Source organism: Hemicordylus capensis, chromosome 6, assembly GCF_027244095.1.
Source record: "Hemicordylus capensis ecotype Gifberg chromosome 6, rHemCap1.1.pri, whole genome shotgun sequence".
NCBI lineage: Eukaryota > Metazoa > Chordata > Lepidosauria > Squamata > Cordylidae > Hemicordylus > Hemicordylus capensis.
The window spans coordinates 169,392,899-169,405,840 of record NC_069662.1 but is presented as its reverse complement, the minus strand read 5'-3'; the positions used below and the strand labels follow the sequence as shown (position 1 = coordinate 169,405,840).

General features: G+C 44.2%; 1 protein-coding gene across 2 annotated transcripts in view; it reads left to right on the top strand.

Moving 5' to 3' along the window:
• The window catches only part of LOC128329172 (KAT8 regulatory NSL complex subunit 1-like), a 55,463-nt gene that overhangs the window by 22,418 nt on the left and 20,103 nt on the right, over positions 1–12,942 (top strand). For both annotated transcript variants that reach the window (XM_053259792.1, XM_053259791.1), the window contains exons 3-4: positions 6,368–6,568; positions 12,142–12,269. In XM_053259792.1, coding sequence (XP_053115767.1) covers positions 6,368–6,568; positions 12,142–12,269 — 329 coding nt within the window. The remainder of the gene's footprint in view (positions 1–6,367; positions 6,569–12,141; positions 12,270–12,942) is intronic.

The following is a 12,942-nucleotide window of genomic DNA, read 5'->3' as shown; positions in this document are numbered from 1 at the left end:
CTGACTGACTGACTGACTGACTGACTGACTGACTGACTGACTCTCTCTGTCTGTCTGAATTCCATATGGATTCAGAAAGAGAGAACTAAGTTTTTAAAAATTTTGCAAAATCTGCAAACTGTAGATTGGGAGAAGAAAAAATGCTCATCTGACCCAAGCCATCAATAATGCTTTCCTGATGAGAATAGTAGGCTGATTTAGTAACTTGCAGTGTTTGTTAAAATTCCACCACAAGCACAGTTCTAGGTGTCCAGGCAACCGGATTCCTGGAGGTTTTGTTAGTTTGTTTGTTGCCTTCATTTTGACACACTACTAGAAGAGATTGGATGGTTGCTCATGGTAAGTGACTCTCTTACTTAGTTTCTAACCCTTGGGCGTAGTTTGAAGACTTGCCGTTCTTATCCACATGTAGGAGTTCTTACTTGTGGGGTGTGAATGCTATGCTTGTGTGGAGACAGGTTCTATGAAGGAGGTGTCCAGTGAACCCTTTTGCAGTGTTAGGCTGGATCAGTTTCAATCTGTGACTCCTGAGGATGTGGACAAGCTGCTTGGACAAGCTGCTTGGGGCAGTGCGGCCTACCACTTGTTCTCTGGACTCTTGCCCAACTTGGCTGCTTCAATCTAGCAGAGAGATTGTTGGAAGTGGCCTAGTTAATATCATGACTGCATCGCTGAGGAAGGGTAGGGTGCCTCCATGTTTGAACGAGGCAATAGTTAGACTTCTTCTTAAGAAGCCTTCCCTGGATCCCTCAGCGATGGATAGTTATAGGCCAATCTCCTTTGGTTGGGCAAGGTGATCAAGAGGGTGGTGGCCAACCAGGTCCAGGCGGTTTTGGAGGAAACTGATTGTCTAGACCCATTTCAGACTGGCTTTAGAATGGGCTATGGGGTTGAGACAGCCTTAGTTGGCCTGATGGTCGGATCATTAGGTCGGAACTTGGCCTGATGGTCAGCCTTGGTCGGATCATTAGGAAGGGGATTGAAAATAAAACGGCTAATATTATAATGCCCTTATACAAAACTATGGTGCGACCACATTTGGAGTACTGTGTACAATTCTGGTCACCACATCTAAAAAAGGACATTGTAGAACTGGAAAAGGTGCAGAAGAAGGCAACCAAGATGATCAGGGGCCTAGAGCACCTTCCTTATGAGGCTAGGCTGCAACTCCTGGGGCTATTTAGTTTAGAAAAAAGACGACTGCAGGGAGACATGATAGAGGTCTATAAAATCATGCATGGAGTTGAGAAAGTGGATAGAGAGAAATTCTTCTTCTTCTCCCATAACACTAGAACCAGGGGTCACTCCATGAAATTGATTGCCAGGAAATCTAGGACCAACAAATGGAAGTACTTTTTCACACAACGTGTGATCCACTTGTGGAACTCTCTGCCATAGGATGTGGAGACAGCCAACAACCTGGATGTCTTTAAGAGGGGTTTGGACAACTTCATGGAGGAGAGGTCTAACAACGGCTACTAGTCGGAGGACTATAGGCCACCTCCAGCCTCAAAGGCAGGATGCCTCTGAGTACCAGTTGCAGGGGAGTAATGGCAGGAGAGAGGGCACACCCTCAACTCCTGCCTGTGGCTTCCAGTGGCATCTGGTGGGCCACTGTGCGAAACAGGATGCTGAACAAGATGGGCCTTGGGCCTGATCCAGCAGTGCTGTTCTTATGTTCTTATGATGGATTACTTTTACCGGGGAATTGACAGAGGGAGTGTGACTCTGTTGGTTCTCTTGGATCTCTCAGCGTCGTTCGATACCATCAACCATGGTATCCTTCTGGGTCGCCTGGGGGAGTTGGGCATAGGAGGCACTGATTTGTACGGTTCTGCTCCTATTTCTTGGGTAGATTCCAGATGGTGGAGCTTGGTGACAGTTGCTCCTCAAAACAGGAGCTGTTATATTGAGTCCCCCAGGGCTCCATTCTGTCACCAATGCTTTTTAATATCTACTTGAAACTGCTGGGTGAGGTAATCAGGAGATTTGGTGCTGGGTGTTATCAGTATGCTGATGACACACAAATCTACTTCTCTTTTTCATCTGCGTCATCAGGAAATGGTGTTCATTCCCTAAATGCCTGCCTACAGGTAGTAATGGGCTGGATGAGGGATAACAAATTGAAGCTGAATCCAAGTAAGACAGAGGTACTCATTGTAGGAGCTCAGATTCTGAGGGATGAGTTAGATCTCTCTGTGCTGGGTGGGGTTACATTCCCCCACAAGGAGCAGGTACACAGCTTGGGAGTACTACTGGACCCAAGCCTCACTCTGGTATCTCAGGTGGAGTGCTTTCTATCAGCTTCACCTGATTCGACAGCTGCGTCCATTCCTTGAAGAGGACGACCTCAAAACAGTGGTGCACCAGCTGGTAACCTCCAGGCTTGACTACTGCAATGCACTCCATGTGGGGCTGCCTTTGTATGTAGTTCGGAAACTTCAGTTAGTTCAAAATGTGGCAGCCAAACTGGTCTCCGGGGCAACCCAGAGAGACCATATTATGCCATATTAAACAGTTGGACTGTTTGCCAGTATGTTTCCAGGCAAAATACAAAGTGCTGGTTATTACCTTTAAAGCCCTGAATGGCTTAGGTCCAGTTTACCTTAGAGAGCGCCTTCTTTTCCCCTGAGTAGGAGAGCCTCAGTAAGGGTAGTGAACTGCGCATGTCCGAGACAGAACTGGACCATGTGACTTGATTGTAGGCGGTCCCGCCTCCTAGTCCCAGTTCCAGTTCTGTCTCGCTCGGGACAGGACGTTAGAGGAAGAGCTCTGCAATTTGCACGTTTTTCTCCTGGAACTTCTCTTATCTCTTTGGAACTTCTCACTATTCTATTCCTTCTCTCTCCGCCCTCCTTATTGTGCCAGGGTGGGAAGGGTTCCGGCTTCATTCGGCTCTCCTAAACAGTAAGCAAATCTATCTTTTTACTTTCCAATTCGGCTGATTGGTCTTGCTAAATTGCCTAAGTTTGTTTTTTGTTCTCCCTTTTTCTATGGAGCTCGCACACGCTGCAGAGCTGCTCCAGGGTTCCCTCTCGGAGGGACCCACGCCGCTGCAGAACCTGTGTTCCTTTCTGTATGATCCCCACCGTATGTTAAGGTCATCTAATGAGGTCCGTCTCCAGTTACCACCAGTACGTCTGGTGGCGATTCAGAGGCGGGCCTTCTCTGTAGCCGCTCCTGGACTGTGGAATGCATTCCCTGCAGAAATTTGTAATTTGAACTCTTTATTGGCTTTTAGGAGAGCCCTTAAAACCTATGTTTGGCCTAGCCTTCCAGGGTTTTTAAATTGTTGTAAAGGGTTTCGAAGTACCTGGTTTTTCAGGGTTTTTAACAGTTTTTATTGTTTAACTGTTTTATGGTATTTAAAAATCTTTGTTTTAATTATTGATTGATTTTAACTGTTCTTGTTTTATTTGTAAACTGCCCTGAGCCATTTTGGAAGGGCAGTATAGAAATTGAATGAATGAATGAATGAATGAATAAATAAATAAATAAATAAGAGGCATGTATTTCTTGGAGGGCCCCTCAGGCCCATGTTTCTAGTTGCTGTATCATATGCAGCCCTGTAGGATCTGGTGATTAGGGCTGTTGCATGCACTTTAGTTCTGCCTTTTCTTTGGGGGGGGGGGCGCGTCTTGTACACTTGTCTACTGCAGCGTTATTCTCTCCCTTGGAACGTTGAATCTGTGTGTTTTGGTCTGCCCACTCCTGGCCCTGCCTCTGTAATCTCTGCAGACATCTCTGGCTGACTTCCAATTTGCTTTTCTCTTCATTTTTGTGTTGGTTTGAGGCAGCTTCTTGTAGACCTCTGGGCTGGAAGGAGCACAGAGCTGCAAAGACAGCATTAGCCAAGGTTTCAAGGACCACTGTAGATTTGCTGTTGAGTGTCCCAGAACACTCTGGTGTTTGCTTTACAACTGTAGTTTCATGTGTTTGCACTTGTTAGGTTGTATGCTAGTTCAGTGCAGTGTATACATTTGCTTAAAATCTGAATATTCTGTGCATATTTGAGTAAACTTGGATATTTGCTTACTTTGCATCATTTCTTCTACTTTGAGAGCTTAGCCTTTATCACCTGCAAGCTTGTTTAAGACATAAGTCTTGGGATTGTTTTAATGAAAGGCAGTATACAAATTTAACAATAAATATAAATAAATTTTAAGAGGTATATAAAGGAAGGGAAGACTGTGCCATTGAGTCAGTGTTGACTCGTGATGCCCAGAGTAATGTGGTTTTCATGGTAGAATACAGGAGGGGTTTACCATTTCCTCTTCCCACGCAGTATGAGATAATGCCTTTCAGCATCTTCCTGTGTTGCTGCTGTCCATAAAGATTGGGAAACATACCAGTGGGGATTCCCTAGGCAAGTCACTTCCCTGCTGCACCATTAGGTGGCTTAAGAGGTATATAGATAGGTTTAATACTCTTTCCCACCCAACTTATGAGAGTTCACAAAGGAATGCCTGTACATTTTCAAATCTCATTTCTAATCTTATGGGCAAGAAACCTACCTTTTTCTTTAAAAAAGAAAGAAAGAAAAGAAAAAAAGCTGAGTTTCTAGCAGTACTGAAGTGTGCCTAGCAGTGTTCCCTCTAAGGGTAGGCACATGTGCATGCACACACACATTTTAAAATTACTGCTCAGTTTATTTTAGATCCCACTCAGGTTGAATCAGGAAGGCCCTATGCACACATAAACTGCCTTAATACTGCCACCCAGAACAAAATTCATTCCCCTCATAGATAAAATAAATTAGAGGAAACACTCTCTCTATATTTAAAGTAACTGGCATGGTGGGCTGGAGTAGTGATCCATTTAGCTTGGCATTCAGTGCCCTGCCTGAAAAGAGGAAGTTGGTAAACAAGGCATATATCCAGAGTACTTCTCAGAGACTAATTATATCATTGACTAGCATATGATACCATGAATGAACAAGGAATGACTCTACTAGCTGGTTAGCCTCTGAGAAGCCCTGTCCCCTGTGTATTTATTTTTAAAGGGTGTTTATGCTAGTAGCCCTAAGAGCATCCTTTGTCGACGTGTTGCCATTGAGTTACTCGTATCTTATTGACTTGCATGAGTCCACAGGAAATGTTTAGAATGCTAAAATGTGTTAAGATTTAGCACATGCTGCATAGATGCATAAACACTTTCGGCTCTTGTATTTGTACAGAAACTCTTATTATTGTCTAAAGAGAGTGCCGAATGGCTTTTAGTTGCACTTAATTCTAACTATTTAGGGAACGGCTGCTCTTCAGTTTGTATAACTTTTTGCAAACATGTTTGCCCCTCAGAACAGGCAGGGATCCAAAGGGTGTCCCTAGCCCCCATTACATACAGCCCCTTGCCTTGCCTGAAAAGTTGCTGCTGAAAGTCAAGGGGCACTCTGGAGTGGGGTTCAGTGTGTGACATGGGGAGATGTAGCTTGGAGTTAAAACTGCTGCTGCCACCGCCACCCTCCTCAAGCATGGAGAAGGCTTTCTTTTCACACAGAGTTGGGGAGAAATGTGAATCCTGGCCACGGACTATAAATCAAGGTTGTGTGTACTCTGTGTATGTGGTGGGGGCGGGACAAAAGCCCTCAACCAGGAAAACCTGTGACCTATATATACTCCCTTCTAATTGAGCAAGAGGCACCTTTTAAAGTGGTAAGTCCCTTGTATTTAGTAGCAATTGTCCCTATCGAATTCCAGCAAGGCATCCCACCTGGCAGGGGTTGCTGCTGGTGTCTCCTAGATTGTGAGCCCTTTGGAGACAGGGAACACATTTTATTTTATTTTAATGTAATCTTTATCTGTCTGTCTAACCTCCCCACCCCACCCCCATGTAAATGACTTTGAGAACATTTGAAAAATGGTGCATAAATATTCATCATTGTGTATAAATTCTGCAGACTTGGAGGTTTTAGCATGTGTGCTTAGTTTGAAACAGTAATTATTTCTGTTAGAAGGGAGAGCAAAGTATTTTGCAAGGCGACTTCCACTTGCCCCAGGCAAATGGTTAGTCAGCAAATGACAAGCCCTTACTGTTGCCCTATGAGAGTCCCAGCAGAATCTGCTTTCAATAAAAGAAAAGTCTGCTTTTAAATATGGGTGAGAATTTGAATGATTGACTAGCAGACTTTATCACTGTGAAGGCAGTCTTTCTCTTTCTTCATTCTATATTGTCTCAGCTCAGTTTGGGGAATAGGATTAGAACAGCTGTAAAAGACCTTCCTTTCCCCCATAGCAATTTGAACCCTACCACAAAAGTTACAGGCTAGGGTAAGTTTCTATATCCTGATTTCTGGTGTTGATTCTCAAATATGTGTTCATTTATTTGCAAGAGTCTTATTCATGAGAATAATTTTCTTTTTATTTCTTAGGGCCCAGTTGTCCTGGGTGATCTCCAGCATGAGGATGTGTTGAAACAGCAGAATCGATTGGGCTCCCCAGCAGTGGCAAACTCGAGGAGAAATAAAGTCCTCCCACCTTCCTCCTCCCACCTGAAGGTGCCTACTGGAGACAGGCAGTGTGACTTGTCTCCCTGCATCCCTTCCTACCTCACTCAGAATACAGAGAAACAGGTCAGTCTGTAAGAGAAGTGTCCAGTCTTGATGCAAGCAGGACTACTAATGCATAAAGATTTTGCTGGTGTGTTAAAATCACATTGCCACATTGCCTTGCATCAGGGCTGGGGGGAAATGTGCTGGTTGCTGGGTGACTAGAAATTTAATGTGGGTGTAATGAACTGTAAATGCACAGTCGTTTTTAATTGCAGGTTACTGAGCAGGGGCACAATACACTGAGAAGGTCCTTGATAGGGGTTTGCACAGGAAAGCTTCCTGGCAAATTGTATCCCTGACCTTTTCCTCTTTAGCTTATGTGAGTATTTTTGTTTTTGTGATATTGCCAGAGAGACATCCTGTGGTAGTTACCTAATCTTCCGCTTGTCTTGCTTTGGCCACTATCTGTAACCTCTGTAACACTATCTGTTGCCTCTGGAGATCCTTTGCTAAAGGGCATCTCTTGAATATTTTACACCCTACTTAATTCTCATTCTCGGAGTAGGTAATGCTTCCTTACTTGTTACTTCTGCAAAAATCTGGTCACTATCCTGCTTTTACAGGTGGGGTAACTGCAGCTTAGGCCTAGTAACTTGCCTAAGGCCAATTGATAAATTTGTGGCAGAGCTAGGATTTGAACCCAGATGCAGCCGTTCTTTTCAACAAATGGGCTCTTCTCGCCTTCTGAAGTGAAGCTTCTCTCATAGCTCTTGAGCACATGACTTCTAGGGATGCCCTCCTATTTTACGCGTTATTCTGTGGAGTGTTGGCTAGATTGCTCTCAGAACATCATAAATAGAATCTTACACTTCTAAGCTTATGTTTTGCTGTCCTTGACATTGCCTGACTTTCACCATGTGCTCTTCATTTTGAGCTTCCCAGCCTGGCTACTGCTAGGTGTCATGGATAGTGCCCACTGAACTAGTTGTGTGAGGGATCTTGTTTAGCAGATATCTTCTCGGTTGCTGCTATCAAGGCATCTCATTGGGTTATCCTCGTCATGTGCTCCTGGGCAGGGCTATGTAAATTTCTGTTTAGAAAGACGGTCCTATAGAGCCGGATGGGGATAATCCCACCCCAGTTCTTATAGTCCTGCGTTGCTCCTGGCAGGTTGTCCTTCGTGTCCTCGCTAATCAGGCTTGTCGTTCCTTTGTCTTTCCTCTCTTTAGTGCCTTTCTCTTTGTACAGTCGCGTTTGTGTTCCCCCTCTCTTTAAAAAAAAGAAGTTATTCCTCGTTTACCCGGTTAGTCAGCGCTTCCTTCGTGTTGTTTGACTTTACCCGTCCCTTCCCCCCCTCCCCGCCCTCCCTCCTGTCGTTTTCATCTGTGTATGGAGCATGCAGATAAAGTTTGTAAAAAGCAGGGGAGGAGATTAAACGGTTTGGTCCCGGCGGGACGCTCCTCTGCTCACTTCCCCAAGCGTTCCAGGCTTCCCGGGGACCCTCCCCCGCTGGCAGTTCCTCTTGCCCCGGCCAGTTCCCAGATCCTCCCTGTCCCGGTCTCGGCGGACTGGTCTCCGTCTGAGCAGGCAGTTGGAGAGGCTCAGCGTTCGATCGCGCCCCCAGGCGTCGAGTTCGCGAGCACGACGGAGGGAACAGAACAAGCAGAACGCCCGAGGCGCTTCACGTGCAGCTCGGCGGCGGAGCGCTCTACACTTGAAGGTGCACTACAGGCTTTGGGAGAATAAGTAGCCTTTCAGAGCCTTACGGAGCAGCTCCGTTCAGGAGCGGTGTGCCCGATCCCGGACCCCCCTCCCTCGCAGGCGGAGATCCGTAGGATTGCGGAGTTACATAAAATGGCGGCTACTTCAGAGGCTGTGGAGGAGTTTCAAGATGGCGGCTGCCCAGAAAGAGCGGGAAATGAGCCCGCCAGAAATGCAGCGGCCTCCTCTCATATGGTGAGATCAGTCCATACGGTGGGGGGGACCTCGAACCAGGATGTCCTATCTGCCCTACCTACTCAGATTCCCCAGGAGTGGCAAGCCTGGTATAAGACAGCCATCACAGAGACTGTATGCCAGCTTAAGCCCACAAAGAGATCTAAAAGGTCTAAAAGGCGTAGGCGCCCCTCCACATCCTCTTCTGAGGACTCCTCTGATACTAGTTCCTCAGCACATGTCCCTAAAAAATCAAAATCTAAAAGGAAACATGTTAAAAAGTCCAAAAAATCAACCAGAACGCCTGTTTCCATACATTCCTCTGAACTGTCTGGGAATGATTCCAGGGAACCTACTGCTAGGGTGATACGTGATAATGTGATCTCTCACATTGCCACAATTTGCTCAGAGACCCAAAGCTCTCTGTGTGCGATGGTGTTCTTAATCAGCTGTGATCCTTCTTTCAGGGAGTCTTGTGATTATCGTTCAGGATGAGATAGATGGCTTCTGTATGTCACCCTAGGTGGTAGGCCTAAGAGTGCAGGGGAGATCTGAATTCCTGTTTTTAGGTTATAGTTAAACTTACTAGTCCTGGTGTCTTTGCAGCTGAAGTGAGGTGCTTGCTCTGCAATGCATGTCTACTTTTTGTGTAGAAGACTGAATTTCAGGAACATTATTTAATTGTTGAGTCTTAAGTAATACAGCATTTAATTAATTACTTAATTAAAATATTTAATTAAAGCTTTTAATTAACAGCTTTAATTTAAAAGCCCAGGCTTTTAATTAAATACCATTTTAATAGTTTTAACTTTGTTTTAAAATATTGTTTTAAGGTTTTAAATTATGTTTTAACTTTTTATTGTCATTTATTTTAACCAATATTTTTATTTTTTTTGTCATTTATCTATTTTAACTAATGTTTTTAACTTTTCTGTTTTTGTTGTAAACCGCCCAGAGACTTAAGTTTTGGGCGGTATAAAAATATGTTAAATAAATAAAGATTATACATTTCCCTTGTGAGCAGACACTTCTCTGTCTAATCAAGTGGTAGAGGAGGGGGAACTCGGTGGTCTAAGGGAAAGCCTGTTGTAGTCACATATAGGGAACAATAGGAGTACATATCCCACTCCTACTAGCAGAATCTGGTTTAGTGTGAAGCATGTGGAAGTACCACACAGCTGAACAGTTCTTACATAATTCCTTGATTTCACATTATTGCAACAGCTCTTTACACTGGAACCATCATTGTCATGGTGAATTGCTTCTTGGAGAGCAGGTAGTTATTTCAGTAAAGGATGCAGATACTCCCAAGAAGGGCCCCTGCCCTGGTAACATTCTCATGATCAAGCAGTTCCAGAGTAGGGGGAACTGTTGCAACCTGTTCCCTCTACTGGAGGAGAGCTGGTCTTGTGATAGCAAGCATGACTTGTCCCCTTAGCTAACCAGGGTCTGCCCTGGTTGCATATGAATGGGATACCACATGTGTGAGCACTGTAAATATTCCCCTTAGGGGATGGAGCTGCTCTTGGAAGAGCATCTAGGTTCCAAGTTCTCTCCCTGGCATCTTCTAGACAGGGCTGAGAGAGATTCCTGCCTGCAACCTCAGAGAAGCCGCTGCCAGTCTGTGAAGGCAATACAGAGCAAGATGGACCAAGGGTCTGACTTGGTATATGGCAGCTTCCTAACCGATGCTGGGGCTTTATGTTGAACTGAAAGTCATGAAGATTGATTGAAATGGTCCAGATTGATTGAAATATACTATGAATATTTATATACCTGTCAGTTGGGAAGGTTGCCCACTGATAGGAACTGAAACTTGGACTTCCAGAGCTATTTTCTACCTTTAGCGTTGAGCTACGTATCTTCTGTCCTGTGTTGGGAACTGTGTTCCAGGAGCCCTATATTTTGCTCTGTTTGTACTGTATGTACTGTTCTTGCAATGCAATATTTTTATTTTATTTTTTATTTTATTTTTTGTCCAATACACTTATCTCTACTAGTGCACTTTGGAGGCTATGGTTTTTGAGAAAAAATCATTTCTCTTTTGCATGGAAAGAAATGGCATTTCTTAATGAAGACTGTGATAGCTAGTATTGGAAAATGCATCCCTTTCCCAAAAGTCCTGCCTTGGCTGACTGCACTGACTTGTGAACTCTCATCAGGCACATTCATTCTCTTCCCTCCACCCCTTCTCTTCAATTTCAAGTTTTTTTCCACAGGCCCAATCCTGTGAATGTCAACTTAAAGCAATGAATGTCAACTTAAAACTCACTATTTTCAATTGAGCATTTCCTCCCCAGTGTGCTGCAGCCAAAGAATCTTTTTTTTTTTTTAATTTAAAAAGGAAAAATTCTCAGGATGTCAAGTTCTGTGACAGATTATGTATGAGTCCAGCAAACAGATGGCAGCTCAGAAAATGTGGCTCTGATTATAATTTTTCTGTGAAATACATGCTGAGGTTTATGCATTTCCTGCTAAGTGACTGTTTTATTCAACGTTCCTACAGGAAGGCCTGATTTAAATGGATATCTAAGTTGTTTGTGCTGCCTTCTGGGGTGCAGGTTAAACTTGTTGGGACTATGGGACGCTGAAAATGCCCTTCTTTTTAAAAAGATGGTTGAAGAAGCATTGTTTGACCATTTTATTTTATTTATTGTTACATTTATATTCTGTTCTTCCTCCAAGGAGCCCAGAGCTAAACATAACATGGTTATGCTTATCCTCACAGCGACCCTGTGAGGTAAGTAAAGCTGGGAGAGAAGTGACTTGCCCGGAGTCACCCAGCGAGTTTCATGGCAGAATGGGGATTTGAACTCGGGTTTCCCCAGTCCTAGTCCCACACTCTAAGCACTACACCACACTGGCTCTCATTTTCTCTAATATTTGTAGCTGTATAAGTGTTCAGGGAGTATCCATACTTTGTGGTAGAGTGTACCAGATTCAATCCCTGGCATCTCCAGATAGGTCTGTGAAAGATCTATCTGAAACGCTAGAAAGCCAGGGCTAGTGAGTATAGACAGTACTGAACCGGATGGACCAGCGGTCTGACTCAGCAGGTAGCAGCTTCATATGTACAAACAAATGGCAGGGTTCCCCCCCCCAAATGCATATAATGTAATAGGTTGTGAATGTTATATCATATTGATGATGACCTTGAGAGGCTCTCTTAAATGTTCAAATGGCTTGTGCCATTGGAGCCAGCATGGTGTAGTGGTTAGAGTGCTGGACTAGGACCAGAGTTCAAATCCCCATTCAGCCTTGTGATACTTGCTGGGTGACTCTGGGCCAGTCACTTCTCTCTCAGCCTAACCTACTTCACAGGGTTGTTGTGAGGAGAAACTCAAGTATGTAGTATACTGCTCTAGGTTCCTTGGAGGAAGAGCAGGATATCAAATGTAAAAATAAATAAATAATATAGTAGGATTTTGTCTTAGGTGGTAATGTTGATTTTTGGATTGTCTTAATTTACTGGCACTTGTAGTTGAGGTTATTCATTATTGAGGGAATGGAAATCCTGAGCTTCCCCCCACAGTGTAGATAGATCTAAGTACAGCTCATCACTGTAAAGGTGTTGTGTGCGGGGGGGCGGGGGGGTGGAGATAGTCTTTTGAATGCAGATAGACTGAAAAGGGCAGGAAATGGTTCTGGATTTTACCTGCTGGGTGGCAAACAACTTGTGTTTCACTTGCAAATTGCTGCTTTTGTGTTCTCTTTTGCAGAATTCTCGCCTTGCGCAGTCTTTAAGAAACCTTGTGTGTCAAAGTCCCTCCTGTACACCCATCAATGGGTCTCCAGAACCTCCAAAAGCCTGCACATCACCCCATCAAGTCAATGGAATAAGTAACTGGTTAGTCTTCCTTTTGTTAAGGTTGATCAGTGTGATGTTTGGTATTTGTCTTGTTGAATGAGTGTGTTCTTCCTGTACGGGCTCACATGAAAAACGGCAAAGTAAACAGGCATTTGGGGGTGTGGTGGGGAAGATTATCCCATCTGTACCTCAAACCACAGGGATCTGTGGGTGCCAGGAGTCGAAATCAACTTGACGGCACACTTTACCTTTTACCTCATTTTGAATGTTTTCAGGACTGAAATAAAATGGAATTCATAGTTTTTGTGGAGCTTGCTCTGAGAAGTTGTTACTTTTCAGATTGCTGAAGTGTGGTTTGTAATCTGGTCAAAGTGTGGTAAGGAGAAGCTGTATGTGTTTCTTCTGTGCAATTTTAGTTACAAATAGTGGCTCCTGGCGAGAGAGACTTGCTGCTGTTAGTATCAATCTTGTCTTGGTTCTTGCACTGAACCTGGCTCAGATTTTCAGTTCAAACTTGTTGCATTTTAGGAGTCTACAGAGCAGTGGTCCCTCTAATTTGTTTCATCTCTGTGTGGAATGAGGTTTGTTCTGGGCGGCAGTATCAAAGTATTGTGTGCACACATGCATTCAGAGTGGGGCCTTCCTAATTCAACCTGAGTGGGATCTGAAACTAACTGAGCGGACATCAGAAAAGGGGAACAGTGCTACAGGG